Consider the following 15,384-nt stretch of genomic DNA (forward strand, 5'->3'; position numbering starts at 1 on the left):
TTTTGTGTGTCCTTTCATGTATTGATCTGCGCCTCTGTTTTAGGGTCCTAGAGGTCCGGACGGTATGTCAGGAGAACTCGGCACCGAAGGCAAAAAGGTGAAGGTCACTGTCTTCAGGAGCTCATGTGGAGAGCAAAGATAAATGCTGAGAATGTAACTAACTTTAACTTATTTCTCCTCACAGGGTACAGATGGTCCTCCAGGAAAAACCGGTTTCCCAGGACAAGCGGTAAGATCTCGTTCTGGCCGTGTTTCTATAGTAACCGCTGACATGTCTCTCTAAACCGTCTCTATGTCCGGCCAATCTCTTTACAGGGCAAGATCGGGGAGCCTGGGGAGGCGGGGCCAAAGGGATTTCCGGTTAGTTTCTCTATTGAAATTTATATTTTTGTGGCTGTTACTTAAAAATGTCATGGTAACACTTTATTGTACAGTTACACTTATTAGTTGCTTATCAGCATGCATATTACTAGACTATTAGCTATTTATTAGTGATAATTAAGCACATATTAATAGATTATTCTACATGACCTTACTTTACATTTCTAATCTAATTCTTAAACTTAAAAACTACCGCACTAACTATTAAGTAGCTAATTAAGTTAACAAGTGTCTTTTATTTATTTAATCTTATATATAAAAATAAAGTAAAAAAAAAGTAAATATATAATTTAAAAAATTTGAATTAAATGTAATAATATTTTTCATTTATTATTATAAATAATTTATTATTATATTCATTCTTGCAGAATTGTAATTAATTCTACAATCTTGACTATTTATTTGTGCAGGGCATTCAAGGGCCATCGGGGTCTTCAGGAGACAAAGGAATCGCCGGGGAGCCAGTGAGTGATGTTTGATTTCTGTTCTACACACAGAAACACATTTTCCAGTGTCTTTTTATGTAAACCGAGAGCTGGAAATCTACTTTGCGTCCTCTGGGTGTTGAGCAACCCCAGAAGATGAGTTTTGAGCGCTGTGTATTTCCGTCTCGTTCAGAGATTAATTATATAGAATAATCAGCTTCTAATGAGAAAGAAGTTCTTGGCATTCAGTCGTGTTTCGTAGTTTGTTAAATGTTTGTGATTGTGTAGCTGTAAAATGCAGTAGTTCTACCAGGCTGTGAGACCGTACACACACACATCTGCTTCACAGTTTGACGATTTGGCTTCAGATAATGGGAGAGTGTGTGTGTGTGTGTGTGTGTGTGTGTGTGTGTGTGTGTTTGTGTTGTGTGTATGTATGTATTACTGATAAATGATTTGTTTGTTTTGGGACTAGGGACCTCCAGGGCCTCCAGGAACACTCGGGCCTCCCGGAAATCCAGGGCCAAAGGTAATACACTCCACACACACACACACACACACACACACACACACACACACAAAACTCTTTCTGTCTGTTTTGGTTCCTTTGATTGTAAATGATACTGAGATTAAAATGATTAGCTGTATAATCCTGTTTGCACACTTAGTCATACTTTAATTGATTAATGAACATAATCTGAGGTCATTAATCCATCTGTTCTGGCATCAAAAAAGACATGGAAATAGAAAAACATATGCGCTTTCTTTCTCTCAGGGCCCTGCGGGAAAAGCTGGCGATCCCGGACTTCCAGGAGAACCTGGAGAAAAGGTGGGATAAATCGTAGGCTCTTTTGCACTTTGGAGTCGTGTTACCTTAAAAGCATGAGAGGCATAAATCCAGGGTCCAAAAAAACAGCATTTATATGAAATAGACATCTTTTGTAACATTATAAATGGCATTACTCTCACTTTAAATCGGTTTAATGCATCCTTTCTGAATAAAAAGTATTTATTCCCAAACAATTGAATGGTAGCATATCAGGGTTTCACAAAAATATGAAGCTCTCCAAACTCTTTTCAGCATTTATAATGATAATAAATGTTTTTTGAGCAGTATATCATCATTTTAGAGCGATTTCTGAAGGAATATGGGACACCTAAGACTGGAGTAATGATGATAATTCAGCATTATATCACAGTAATAAATTTAATTATACAATATATTCTCATAGAAAACATTCATTTGAAATTGTAATAATATTTCACAGTATTACAGTTTTTACTGTATTTAGATCAAACACCTTGACAGGCAGAAGAGACAAAAGGAATAATAATTATTCCAATCTAGTAGTGCATATATTATGTATACATGCTTGTAGTTGTTTTTTATTTAGTTAATTGTCTGTTTTATGTTGATTGAACTAAAGAGCAAATAACCAATAAAAGTTTTGAAATCTCATTCAGACATCCTGAACTTCAGCAGCTGCTTGGAAACCGTTCCATATAACATTATAAAATAAATAGAAAATAACAGCCCATATAACATTTAGTTTGACTTCTGGAGTTTGCTAATCAGCAATTTCCTCCTTTTCCTGCCCATTTGTTGAGAAAAGGGCTACTTTTTAAGAGCTCTAGCCCTATTTTGTTCCCTATTCATGAAAAGAGCCTGAAATTAGTGTTAAGCCATTTCCCATCATTTTCTTGCTCGAGGTGCTATTATGCTGCGCTAAATAACTGTTGCTAAATCTGCCTTGTGTTGGCAGTTGAAGGCCCCAGCGAGCACTTTTAATGAGTAGCACAGCGCTTGTGTCGCCTGAAGAGGAACCACGTGACTGTATATGTTTTGTTAAAGTTAGATAACGTGAGCCTGAGCTTGGCAGACACGGATCACACGTCATTGCTCATGATTGCTGTTTGGACGACTGGACTTTAATTGACTGCAATTAAATAAAAAGAACATGAATTTGCTAGAAAGAATAAAAGCGGCTGTGAGCTTGGGTTCTTATTTAGTCTTTTCATTGTTTTTGCAGGGATCACTCGGGCCTGCGGGGAACGCTGGGGCAGCAGGACTCATCGGGACAAGGGTATGTGTGTGAGACGGGGATCTGACGTCTATGAAAGCACAAACACAACCTTTTATTTGTTGTCTGCAGGGAGAACCGGGTTTAGAAGGAGAGGCTGGTCCGGCCGGTCCTGATGGTGCCAAGGTAATAAAATGTTCTCAAGTATTCAGAAAGGCATTATTTAAACAGCACAAAATGTAAAACATCAAATGTGTTTTTTGAACAGGGTGAAAAGGGTGATATGGGTGGAGAGGGCGAGCAGGGTGTCAGAGGTGACCCGGGAATCAAGGGGAAAGAAGGGCCTCCGGGCGACCCTGGACTAACTGGAGTCAGAGTGAGAGAATACTTCATACTTCAAAACACATACTGCATGCAGAATCTTCATCTAGTAAATAAACAGCTGTATTTGTACAGAAAAATGTGCATATGCGTAAAGTTTTAATATTTACAAATAATATATATATTTGAACAAATCGAGTAACCTTTGTAACAGTTCACGCACTTGGGATTATGATCAGTAAAAAATTCAAAACATCAGACATAAAGGATTTATGCCTAAAAATGAGAGAGAACTTTCTGAAAAGTTATTATAAGAGGAAAAGTTTGTTTTTTTTATTATTAATTTATATAGCATTTTGAATTTTCTTTTAGTTTAGTTTTTTACATTTTCAGTTTTAACGCTAGAATTAATATAATGTTTCGATTTAATTTGTTTTATTTGATTATATATTATGTTATGTTATTTTATATTTTACTCAAGCTTTATTTCAAGTAACAAATTATTTTAATAGCTGTATCTGTTGCTTTCCCTCATTTTTGCTTGTGTGTTTTAGGGTCCTGAAGGAAAACCTGGTAAAAATGGTGAGAGAGGGAAGCCAGGTTTTAAGGTAAGACATTCCGGTTTGTTCTGTTGAAGTTATTTAATTACTTTTAATCTGTCCAGCACAGTATTGACTGTACCTTCACATCGCCTGCAGGGTGCCAAAGGTAACATCGGCCACCTGGGAGAGACTGGAGCCATGGGAAAGATCGGACCGATCGGGACCACCGGACCTAAGGGCTCTCGAGGAACCATCGGACATGTGGTGATTGAACCGACTCTGCTTTTAACCTGCCTTACTTTCTCTCTCCTCTTTCGGATCTGTCAACCATAGTTTGCTGAAAAGCACAGTAAAGTTGTCTTTCTTGCTCTGTCTCAGGGCGCTCCGGGGCGTATGGGAATGCAGGGAGATCCGGGCGTATCAGGATATGAGGTGAGCGCAAAAACAAGTGCATCATGTGATCATATTAGCACATGAACAATTAATTATTCTCTCATCGGTGTGCTGATTTATCAGCTCAAGTCTGCTCTTTCTCTATAGGGTCACAAGGGACCTCAAGGACCAATAGGAACCCCGGGACCAAAGGGTGAAAAGGTAAAATGTATTTATGACTCATTGTATTCCTAACTTTTTATATATGTGTCGGACCTAAATACATAAAGTGCATTGTTATTACCTCAAAGTGCTTGTAAAATGAATATTATAATAAAACAGGATCACAATCACGCTAATATGAACCGCTTTGAATCTGTAGTTTTTCTATAATCATCTGATGTTTGGCGTTATGTAATGTTTTAGGGAGAACAGGGGGATGATGGGAAGGTGGAGGGTCCTACTGGTCCTCCAGGACTCCGGGTGAGTCTCTCTTATTACCCCGTTTCTATCTGTCCGTGATTTCCTGTAATTTCATTAGCGATATTCGCAGCTTCATGTAGGTCTGTGTGTTCTCAGGGTCCAATCGGGAAGCGAGGAGACCGGGGCGACCCGGGAGATCCAGGATACGGGGTGAGATAAGAAAGCCTGCTATTGTCTGACTGCATATGAAGAGCATTAGCTCATTTGTTTGCATGCTGTCGGTGACCGTTCCTATAATAGATGAACAACTTCCAACTGAGATTAATACAGGCTGTATTATATGGTAATCGGATAAACCTAAAAAATATGTTATAGAGCACATGAAGATGAAAACCGTTTCAAGACGGTTTTGATTTAGGTTCATTTTAGACTAAAATATCCACCAGCAAAAATCTGGTTTGAGTGAAGATGTATGGGTTTTAATAGATACACGATAGAAAGTTGGATAGAAACTATATACAATATTATTAAGGAAAGCATCGCTATTATTATGAATATTGCTCATAGTTTAGTAGATTATACAGATAATGGTGAGGTTTGCATGATCAGACACAATCCTGGTTCTGATTCAGGTTTTTTTATTAATTTATATTTAAAAATATTTAAGAAATACGAATAAATACATTATTATTAGTGTATTTATTTTCCCAAGCAATGTTTCATATATAGTATGCTTTTCATCGTGTAAATATTTTATTTGCCAATTATTTTTGCAAACAAATAATTTTGTTTGTATGCTATTGTTTTTTTGTTGTTTTTTTTTTAATCAATTTTATTTTCAGATTTTCCATTGTAGTTAAAGTCAGTCACTTTGTTGGGTTTTCTGTCATGTGTGTATATATATATATGTGTGTGTGTGTGTGTGTGTGAGTGTGTGTGTATATATAATATCTCACTCAAATAACATCATTTATAATATTGTAATATTTTATATTACAATATATTTAATATTTCATATTAAGTTTGCTTAAGTTCTTGAATCATTTTGTTAACTTGGTATAAGTGCAACATACTTGTATATAAACTTAAATGAGAAATGTAACGCATGGTACATTTTTGTTTTTGTAACGTTTTGAAATCCTTTTTTTAGTGTTTATTTTATTTCACATGATGACATGTCTGATGGTTTTGTATATACAGGGTCAGCAAGGTGTTGATGGTTTTCGAGGCAAACCCGGCGCTCCAGGACTACCTGTGCGTATAATAAGACATCAGGTCATAATTACAGACATGCCTGCACTCAAATATGCACAAGAACACCTTTTTTTTACTGCGTTTTAGGGTGATCCCGGTCCACGTGGAATACAAGGCCCTAAAGGATCCAAAGGAGAACAGGTAACTCTATGACTGCAGCTTGTATGCGTGTGCGTAAGGCGTGCATCTTTTGCTGGATTTGAGATTTCATTACTTAAGTTTTGGATGGCAGACGTAAACAACATGTGGTAGAAATCAGAGTCTTGTCACATACTTCAGCAATATGGGATAGACGTGTGTGTCCGTTCAGGCTGTATACGACTGCTTCTGTGCCTGTTTCATCTTGGCATTGCTTTGATATCCTCTCTCTCAGGGTCAGAAGGGTAAACAGGGTCAGCAGGGAGAGCGTGGCGGCAGAGGCTCACCGGTGAGGGCTCGATCTCTCAATCCTCCTTCATAACATACTACATGCTGAGCTTCCTCGGTGTTTTCTCTTATCAGGGTGTTGTCGGGTTGCTCGGCCCGAGAGGCACAGTGGGGCGAGAAGGACAGGAGGGTGTTCCTGGCACGGATGGGACCCCAGGAAAAGATGGAAGCAGAGGAATCCCAGTAAGAGTTCATCACCCCATCTCTGATTCCTGATCTGTCTTCTCAGGTATCTTACTTCCATCTTTCTCGTTCTTTTAGGGCGATCAGGGAGATGATGGCGAGTTTGGTTTGCCTGGTAAACCCGGAGCACCTGGGAAAGTTGGCGTTATTGGTTTACCAGGACCACAGGGATCATTTGGTCCAAAGGTCAGAGAATAGCATTTTACCATGATGCTTGTTTTGTTTATTTACATCCTGGGAAAAAAAAAAAAATTAATTAATGAAAGAATAAAACAGTTTTCACATACTGATTTGATTGATTTAACATCCTAGACAGACTGCATGTAAAATAAATAAATACATTAATGAATAAGAAAAAATGAATTTATTTTATTTACATTCTAGGAAAAATACATTAAGAATTTAATGACAGAATACAAATGTAACACCGTTATCACAAATTGATTAATTTATCATTAACATCCTCGACAAACTGCTAAAAAATAAATAATTTAAAACTGAGCTCAGAGGATAACTTATTTTTTTCATTCACATCCTAGAAAAAATACAAAAAATAATTTCATGAAGGAATTTTTTAAGAAAAGTTTAACACAGTTATCACATATTGATTGATTGGTATATAATTAACATCCTAAACAAACTGCAAATTAGTAAATAAATAAAATCTAAATATTTTAATGCATTGTATCACACATATTACTATTTTTCTCGACTGGATCCTTTTAATGTATGTATGAATAGGGTGAGAGAGGTCTTCCTGGTCACCCTGGCCCTTCAGGAAAGAGAGGTTTTAAAGGAGGAATGGGTCTTCCTGGATCCCAGGGACACCGGGGTCCTAAGGGCCAACCTGTGAGTACTACACCCAGACAAAAATACACCCAAACGGGTCATAAATACTGACATTTATCACAGTGAACTCCCAACTGACTGCATCCTGCTTACAAAAAGCCCAGAGTTCATCTTGGAACTAAATATTAATAATAATCTTTGATTTAGGGTGACGTCGGGGAATCCGGCTTTCCAGGGATGCTAGGAATGTTTGGACCAAAGGTGAGTTTTATCACCAATTGTCATGTATCCCATCTAAACCATTATTCACGGTGAAAAACAGAAACGTGATCGTCCGTGTGTGTCTGCCCAAGAGAAACAAACAGATGAGATTTATCCGTTCTGAAAGAGGTCCTTCCTTTGGGAAGCTTGTTTTTATCCACACTCTCAAGGAGCTCCATAATTCACGCTGAGGTGTGTTTTTGTCAAGGAGCAGGATTTTCTCTGAAAGCCACAGCCGTGAGCTCATAACACAGGACAAGCGCTTGTGGTGACAGCATCCTAATTCATTCAGACTCATTCATGCCTCTGCTTTAAGTAGATGAACTAGAGCTCTGGAAAAACAGACACCAACAGAGATAGCCACACAAACACTGAGGTCCTGACGGTGAAAAACAGACACATGTTTCAGAGTCTCTGTGGCCACTGAATGTTCCACTCCATAAACCCTCTAGTGCTGCTCACACACACACACACACACACACACACACAGCATTAATGTTGGGTTGGGCACAGCTGTGTGTTTGTTTATGTGGGCTTGATGTTTGGTTTGTTTACCTAGGGGCCTCCTGGAGACTTTGGATTGAAGGGCATTCAGGGGCCTAAAGGGCCACAGGGCAGCATGGTGAGCACATACACATCCATCCATCCATCTGTGTATCTATAAATAAACCTAAAAATACAAATATCTTACCAATTGAACTAATCACGGCAGGTTTGATGGTGTTTTTTAGAGGTGTAATTGAGAAGGTGATGTCATTTCCTCATTATCTTCAGCTGTGGTGTTACCATGACAACGAACACAGCACAGTGTGCGTCAGCAGATGTCACTGTTGTAATGGTTTTATATAATTTTTTTGGTACATAAATTTTTTATCTGCTGACGCACATCCTGCTGCGTTCGTCGTCACGGGAACAGCCCAGCTGAAGATAATGAGGAAATGACATCACTCCCTTTAACAAGTGAATAACGTCAGGCACGTGCTCTGCTCACTCTAGTCTCCACTAACAAGGGGATAGGGATGATCACTATGATGATTTGTCAGATGCCCATGAACTGTTTGATTCACGATACACGTGTTGTTTCTGTAGTAATATTTCCATGTCTTTTTCAGGGTAGAGGCGGTTTGGCTGGACCTGTAGGTGTAATCGGTCCCATCGGTCATCCAGTGAGTACACATCACTTTACACACAGCTCTAGTGACCAGTGTGTGTGTTGACCTTCAGCTGACCTCTGCTCTCACACTGTAGGGTTCGAGAGGAGACTCTGGCAGCAAAGGAGAGATGGTGAGACGTGGGTTGATTCTTTCTCTTTCTTTCTCACAGTGGATCTTACAGGTTTCTCATAAACACCTTGTTCTTGTTTTCCACACAGGGCGTTCAGGGACCTCGGGTGAGTCTTCACAATGACACACACAGCATTTCCCATCATCTACCCCTTTTGTTCATTTTAAGGCTGATTGTGTGTTTGTAACTTGTGTGTGTGTGTGTTTCCCAGGGTGCTCCTGGACCACGTGGACCTCCTGGACCACCGGTAAACCTTCTTTCTTTTACTAGACTCTCTCAGAAACACATATTTACTTTAGCTTTTAACCTAGCATAGATCTCCAAAGAGTTGTGTCTAAGCATAATAACAGCAGTTTAACCCAGAAACTGTTCCATTTTTGTCATGCCTGTTTAAAATACTTTTTTATTATTATTATTATTATTATTATTATTATTATTTTTATTCTCAGTTCTTCTCAGTTGTAGACAGTTTTGTCTCCAAACTAAAGCAACCCCATACACACCTATCTCTACAATGATTCACTGTTTTATTATTCGTTCTCTGCAGGGTCTGCCAGGAATCCCACTGGCTTTGGTGAGAGTTTTTTAATAACATTATTTATTTATACTAAATTATATATGTATTGGTATATTTTTTCATTCATTTATTCAGAGGTACATTTGGTGCATCTGTGTTAAGTTTGCTCTTGTGCATCTATGCTGTAGAAACAAGATTTTGGTCTTGGTTTGGCCCAGCCAGTTTTTATGGAGACACACACACAGAAAATAGAGGTGAGATCATTCACACACACACACACACACACACAAAGGACTGTCTATTTCAAATAATTTATCATGATTTTTGATGTTATATAGGCCATTCACCCACCTCACAAAAATGTGTTCTAAGAATGTTTTACTAATGTTTCTATGAAGTAATGAAAATATTATTTCTGAATGTGCTCTGAATATCTATTTTTTTTTTTTTTCATTTTTGAAAACATTTTTTCAGGCATACACTAATGGAACATTCCATTTAAAAAACGCAAACATGATGGGAATGTTCTGATCTTTCTGAAACAAATCGTTACATTTAAAAGGGTTTTAATCTGTGAAGACATGACTGACGGTCAGTGTATGAGACTTCCTGGGTCCTGATGAAAACTATCACCAACATCAAACTTGAAAATTAAATCATTTTATATATACTGATTTATTCATTAATGTATAATATGTTTTTAAACACATCATAAGCTCTGATTCAAAGCTTAGTAAGTTTTTACAACTTTTTGCTTACATCTACAAATGTTAAACCTTAAAATACAATGTTAGAGTTAGCACTGCATCTTTCTGGTGGTATATATATATATATATAGGTCATTTTAAAGCTTTAAAGTACTGCCAAAAAAGTTCTTGTTAAAAACTAAACAAATTAAAAAAAATTGCTTATAATTTCTGCACAGGAGAGACTTGTTGTTTCCAAATAAAAGGTAATTATTGGGCCAAAATGAGTTAAAAAAATCATCAAAAATGCAATATCGTGCATCCCTAATATAACATAATAACATTTCAGAAGTAAAACATTTAAATGAAAATGTTCAAATAACATTCTTGTGCTAATGTTTTGAGATTGTTTGTATCTCTGAAGGAACATTAAAACCAAGTTATGTTTTAAAGGCTGTCTCGATGCTCTTTCAGGGTCGGGGTCTGATGGATATGCCCATGTTGGATCAGGCTCCAGAGATCCTCCGGACTCTCCATTACCTGAGCTCTCTGGTCCACAGCCTGAAGAACCCGCTGGGAACACGAGATCACCCCGCTCGACTCTGCAAGGACCTTCACGACTGCCGGGACACGCTCTACGATGGTGCATTGAAAAGAGTTCACTTTTAGATCTACATGGCACCTATGGCATCTGTAGATAGTAGTAATAATTAAGCATTTATCCTTTTCATGTTTCAGTCTTTCAAGTTGCTAATATATTTGTGTCCTGTTGTTTTCAGGCACTTATTGGATCGACCCAAACCTGGGCTGCTCCTCAGACTCTATAGAAGTGACGTGTAACTTCACCGGTGGCGGACGCACCTGCCTTAGGCCCATCACCACAGCCAAGGTCCGGAGCACTCAGATCATTGTTTATTTATTTGATAGATGCGTGTCCTTTACATTGATAATCGTGCCTTTTCGTTGGCTGACCGCAGTTGGAGTTCAGTGTCGGACGCGTCCAGATGAACTTCCTGCATCTGCTGAGCGCCGGAGCGGAGCAACGAATCACTATCCACTGCTTGAACGTGACGATCTGGAGCCACGCCCCCTCCGAGCCTCCGTCCCAGAATGCAGTTTGGTTCCAGGGGTGGAGCGGAGAGAGGCTGGAGCCTGATGTGTTAGCAGACACCTGCTGGGTGAGCGTGTTCTTCAAAAGGAAAAATAAACACAGCAATTTTCAAATTGAAGAAAAAACGAATTCAAAATATTTCTGTCAAGGTGTGTGTTGAACTAAGGCTGATTAGCAATGGAGAGTTTTATTACTGTTGTAAAATGTAGGAATTTGATAGTCATGTTTTTTTGTAAAACAAAAAAATACAGACTTTTTATTGTACATATATGTAGGAATGAAAAGCACCATTTATAAAATTAACAAAAAGAAATCATAATACTATACATAAGATCTAGGTATTTTACCTGATTATATAAGTATAAATAAATTTGATATTTAAATGTATGTGCAATTTCATTTAAATACATGTAAATAATAAAAAATTTTAGAATAATTATTAGTTTTATAAAGTTATATTTTCATATATTTTTAAATATTTCTGGTAAGCTTTGATTTATTATTGTTTCAATGTTAGATTTAGTCATTTGATTACCCTACGCATTCATTTTTGTTTGTTGCCAAAGCAGCATTTTTTCATCTAATATTTGTTATTTTATTTCAGGTTTACGTTACCATTTTTAATAATTGTAATTGTAATTATCAACAACGCATGAATTTATTTCTTATATATATATATATATATATATATGTATATATGTATGTATATGTATGTATATATGTATGTATATATATATATGTGTATATATATATATATGTATGTATGTATGTATGTATATATATATATATATATATATATATATATATATATGTATGTATATATATATATATATATATATATATATATATATATATATATATGTGTATATATATATATATATATATATGTATATGTATGTATATATATGTATATATATTTATTTATTTAGCACTTTTATATGCATGATTATGTGCATATTATATGTTTTATCATGCACTGATTATGTGTTTTGTATTTTATAGCAACTGAACGGTCGCTGGCAACACGCTGACTTCCTGTTCCGGGTGTCAGACCCCGTCTTACTTCCTGTCGTACGCATAGTCAACTTACCAAAGACAACGGCCTCATCGCGCTTTCACCTAGAAGTTGGACCTGTGTGCTTCCTGTAGTGTGTGAGATTGTGAATGAGTGTGCTCGTCAAACACAGGCTCCGCCCACGACCCGCCCCTTCGACATTCAGCCACTGATTGGACTGCAGAAACAGAAAGAGGTGGTGTGGGCGGGGCTTTGAGGGATTTAGCACTAGAGACTCCTACAGTCTAAAGGAAAATCCCGCCCCTACCAGCCATGGATGTCCAATCAGATTTGACTCCTTTAGAAAACAAGCCAATCATCCCGCAGGAAGGAATACTCAGGACATCCGGGCCGGAGAAACTGCCAAGCTCTCTGTCTTTCTCTCTTCGTCTCTGTCTGTCTCAGCCTGTTTCTTTGGTGCTTGCTCTCTTTCATCATCATCGTCATCATAATAATAAGTTATTATAATACTTGTGCTTTTATAATAAGAATCAGCAGTTTATTGAAGAGATGAATTAAGATCATTGGGAGGTATTATATGTACATATACACTTATTGTTTATCTGATCTTTTATATGGTAATTTTGTCACATGTAAAAAAAAAATGCTAAAGTGCAATAGGAAAACGAAGAAAAAATAATTGATTATTGATTATATATTAAGTGTGTGTCTCATCAAGGAAGGTTTTTCAGGGGTGTTGTCATTCAAACGTGTCATTTTAACACTCCATCAGACAGGGAAGTGTGTGTGTGTGTGTGTGTGTGTGTGTAAATGAGTTTTGGAAGTGAGTGTATGTGTGTGTGTGTGTTTATGTGATGGATCAGTAAGCAAATGAAGGTGCGTGATTCTATCAAGCGTGCAAACACACCTGTGCATATCAACAAACATGGTCCTTGTTTTTAAAACAGCCTGTCACTTTAAGGGGGAGTGTCTCAATCAAATGGGTGTGTCTTGCCAAAAGGGTTTTTAAGGGTGAACCCCTCATGAAAACACTCCTGGGTCATATTTCACCTAAAAAAAAAAAAAGGAAAGCACAAATTTGCATCGTGACATTTTCGTGACACACATTCAGCCCCCCATAAATATGAATTGTTATATTTTTGTCACGAAAATGTCACAATACAAGAAGTGGACCTAAAAAGTAACTTTTTTGACTATGCAAAATGTCCTTTTTTTATTTTTGTAATTGTCAAAGTTTGTTTTATTTTGTTGAAAAGTTCAAAGACATTATTTATGGAAACTTGTTTTGAAAAAAAATTAATCACTAAAAAAGTAATAGATAAATATATCAGAATTGAGGTGATTGATTGATTCTGAGTAAAAAGTCAAAAATATGACATTTGGCAAAATTGTGAGAAAGTCAGAATTTTGAGGGAAAAAAATTAAACACAGAAAAAAAAAGTTTAAGAAAGGTTTAGTAATTGCAGCTTTTCATCTCAAAGTTCAGACACTCTTTCCTTTAAGGGGAAAAATATGAATTACGAGAAAAAGTTGCAATAGGTTTTGTTTTTTTAGTTTTTTAGTATATACAGTATCTTACTCTCAAACCCAAAATATCACAGTAGTTTATGGATTTCTTTTGATTTTGAGGTAAAATATGACTAAAGTCAGGTTTGGTGAGATTCGCCCATTAAAGCTTTTCTTGGTAATAAAGGTGCTAATTTGAAGCTGTTGTGAAGTCCATGCTTTCGTTGAGCGCCCGTGTTATTTTATGTTAGTGTGAATTTTGTCTACTTTAAAGGTGCTCTCAGAAATACAATCAAAATACATGTTTAATCCAGCATTTGCAGCACGATGCCATGAGCTTGTGTGCTTTACTCTGTGGTACAGAACCTCACTAGCTCAGTCGAATGCCTTCGGTAAGGGAAATCTTTTCTGAAGCTGGAGTTGTTCTCAGAAAGCGTACCATCGCGTGCAAATAATAATCGCAATCTCGATACAAACGATATATTGCGTTCCCTACAATGGCAGTGATGTTCTGTTCGAAGCTTTTTGTTTCTTTATTCTTCATGACCGTGTGTATAATTCTGCAGGCTTTGATGTATACAGTGAGTCCCTTTTGCTAATTTAATGTTATTTAAATTTTACAAACGCGCTTTTAACCAAATTCTCTGTTGTGACAGAGTTTCTTTCCAGGTAACTTAATTATCCGTATGCCAACTTACGGTTGATAGATTTATTTTATGTGTAAATTTGGGGTTCCAGAGAACAATATATTGCTTTTTTCAGTCTGTTTTTATTTTTCTATCCTGTTTATTTTTGTCTATAATATTAATAATAATAATAATAATAATAATCTAAAGTCGTACTGTACCAGGACTGTGTTCTATATTATTTCTAAGGTTCTAAGATGAATTTAAAAACATGTGAACGTTCCGTGTCAGAAGGTTGGAATTCTGATTACCTCAATGCTCTGCCATTTCTGTTTGTGAAAGTCCAGCTCTCGAGTTCAAGGCTCAGTAATCTCCTCTCTGTCGGCTTCATCGTAATCAGTTTCTTCTCTGAACACGTCCTCCGTTTTGCTCAGTGTTGTTCTTTGTGTCAGGTTAAAATGTGGATTCTGAATTGGAATTAATGCTTACATACCCAATAAAGATGTTCTTACACCAAAGGAAGCGTTTGATTGATTGAATACAAGCCAACGGATTTGAGCAAAGTCTCTTTAAGAGAATTCATGTCACTCGGCGGCCATCTTTGGAGGCAGCTCGTTTCTCTCTGAATGGGAAAACGTCAAATTCTCCCTAACTGTTCATTAAGGTTACGATTAAATTATTAGAAACAATAAATCTCGTTTATTTAGCTCAAATAGCGTCATAAAACGCTTATCCGAGGCGCTCGTGTAAGAACAGTTTCTGTAGTAACCGGAACTTCTAACGGCGCTGACTTGACCGATCAGTGATTGGCTATTTTATTCAGGAGGCGGGGCTTGATCGGCCATGTTAAGCTTTGCATTTCCTTGTTCGAAACCACAGATATATATATATATATATATATACATCTTATTCATTCGTCCGTTTATTAAAAACATGCAACTTTACCAAACAGTTTATTTTAAATACAAACCTTTATTTTGTAGTTTAAGCTTGATTTACAGTCATTGTTTGTTGAGTTTAGTACAAATGAATAGAGAGACAGTCAATGAACAATTTAAAAAATACTAACTCTTCAGCAGGTTCTTTAACCCAATTTGTAGCAATCTGAATTAAAAATGAGTTGCATTAAAAAAACTATTCTGACCTTATTCTACATACAAAGATCACTAGTATTTCACCTGATGATGGTTTCCTGACACGTATTAAGAGCTTACAAATACAGTACACTAAAAAGACCATAA

General features: G+C 36.9%; 1 protein-coding gene across 1 annotated transcript in view; it reads left to right on the forward strand.

Annotated features, from left to right (window-relative positions):
* The window catches only part of col27a1a (collagen, type XXVII, alpha 1a), a 55,729-nt gene extending 41,074 nt beyond the window's left edge, over positions 1-14,655 (forward strand). The window contains exons 29-61 of the mRNA XM_043229944.1: positions 44-97; positions 185-229; positions 316-360; positions 792-845; positions 1,282-1,335; positions 1,582-1,635; positions 2,837-2,890; positions 2,960-3,013; positions 3,096-3,203; positions 3,703-3,756; positions 3,847-3,954; positions 4,069-4,122; positions 4,231-4,284; positions 4,489-4,545; positions 4,642-4,695; positions 5,686-5,739; positions 5,827-5,880; positions 6,113-6,166; positions 6,241-6,348; positions 6,427-6,534; positions 7,090-7,197; positions 7,345-7,398; positions 7,958-8,020; positions 8,511-8,564; positions 8,647-8,682; positions 8,771-8,788; positions 8,894-8,929; positions 9,230-9,256; positions 9,388-9,453; positions 10,360-10,528; positions 10,665-10,774; positions 10,863-11,063; positions 11,999-14,655. Coding sequence (XP_043085879.1) covers positions 44-97; positions 185-229; positions 316-360; positions 792-845; positions 1,282-1,335; positions 1,582-1,635; positions 2,837-2,890; positions 2,960-3,013; positions 3,096-3,203; positions 3,703-3,756; positions 3,847-3,954; positions 4,069-4,122; positions 4,231-4,284; positions 4,489-4,545; positions 4,642-4,695; positions 5,686-5,739; positions 5,827-5,880; positions 6,113-6,166; positions 6,241-6,348; positions 6,427-6,534; positions 7,090-7,197; positions 7,345-7,398; positions 7,958-8,020; positions 8,511-8,564; positions 8,647-8,682; positions 8,771-8,788; positions 8,894-8,929; positions 9,230-9,256; positions 9,388-9,453; positions 10,360-10,528; positions 10,665-10,774; positions 10,863-11,063; positions 11,999-12,145 — 2,370 coding nt within the window. The 3' untranslated portion in view covers positions 12,146-14,655. The remainder of the gene's footprint in view (positions 1-43; positions 98-184; positions 230-315; positions 361-791; positions 846-1,281; positions 1,336-1,581; positions 1,636-2,836; positions 2,891-2,959; positions 3,014-3,095; positions 3,204-3,702; positions 3,757-3,846; positions 3,955-4,068; positions 4,123-4,230; positions 4,285-4,488; positions 4,546-4,641; positions 4,696-5,685; positions 5,740-5,826; positions 5,881-6,112; positions 6,167-6,240; positions 6,349-6,426; positions 6,535-7,089; positions 7,198-7,344; positions 7,399-7,957; positions 8,021-8,510; positions 8,565-8,646; positions 8,683-8,770; positions 8,789-8,893; positions 8,930-9,229; positions 9,257-9,387; positions 9,454-10,359; positions 10,529-10,664; positions 10,775-10,862; positions 11,064-11,998) is intronic.
* Positions 14,656-15,384: the final 729 nt, after the last annotated feature.

The sequence above is a fragment of the Puntigrus tetrazona genome, unplaced genomic scaffold (assembly GCF_018831695.1).
Source record: "Puntigrus tetrazona isolate hp1 unplaced genomic scaffold, ASM1883169v1 S000000116, whole genome shotgun sequence".
Lineage (NCBI taxonomy): Eukaryota > Metazoa > Chordata > Actinopteri > Cypriniformes > Cyprinidae > Puntigrus > Puntigrus tetrazona.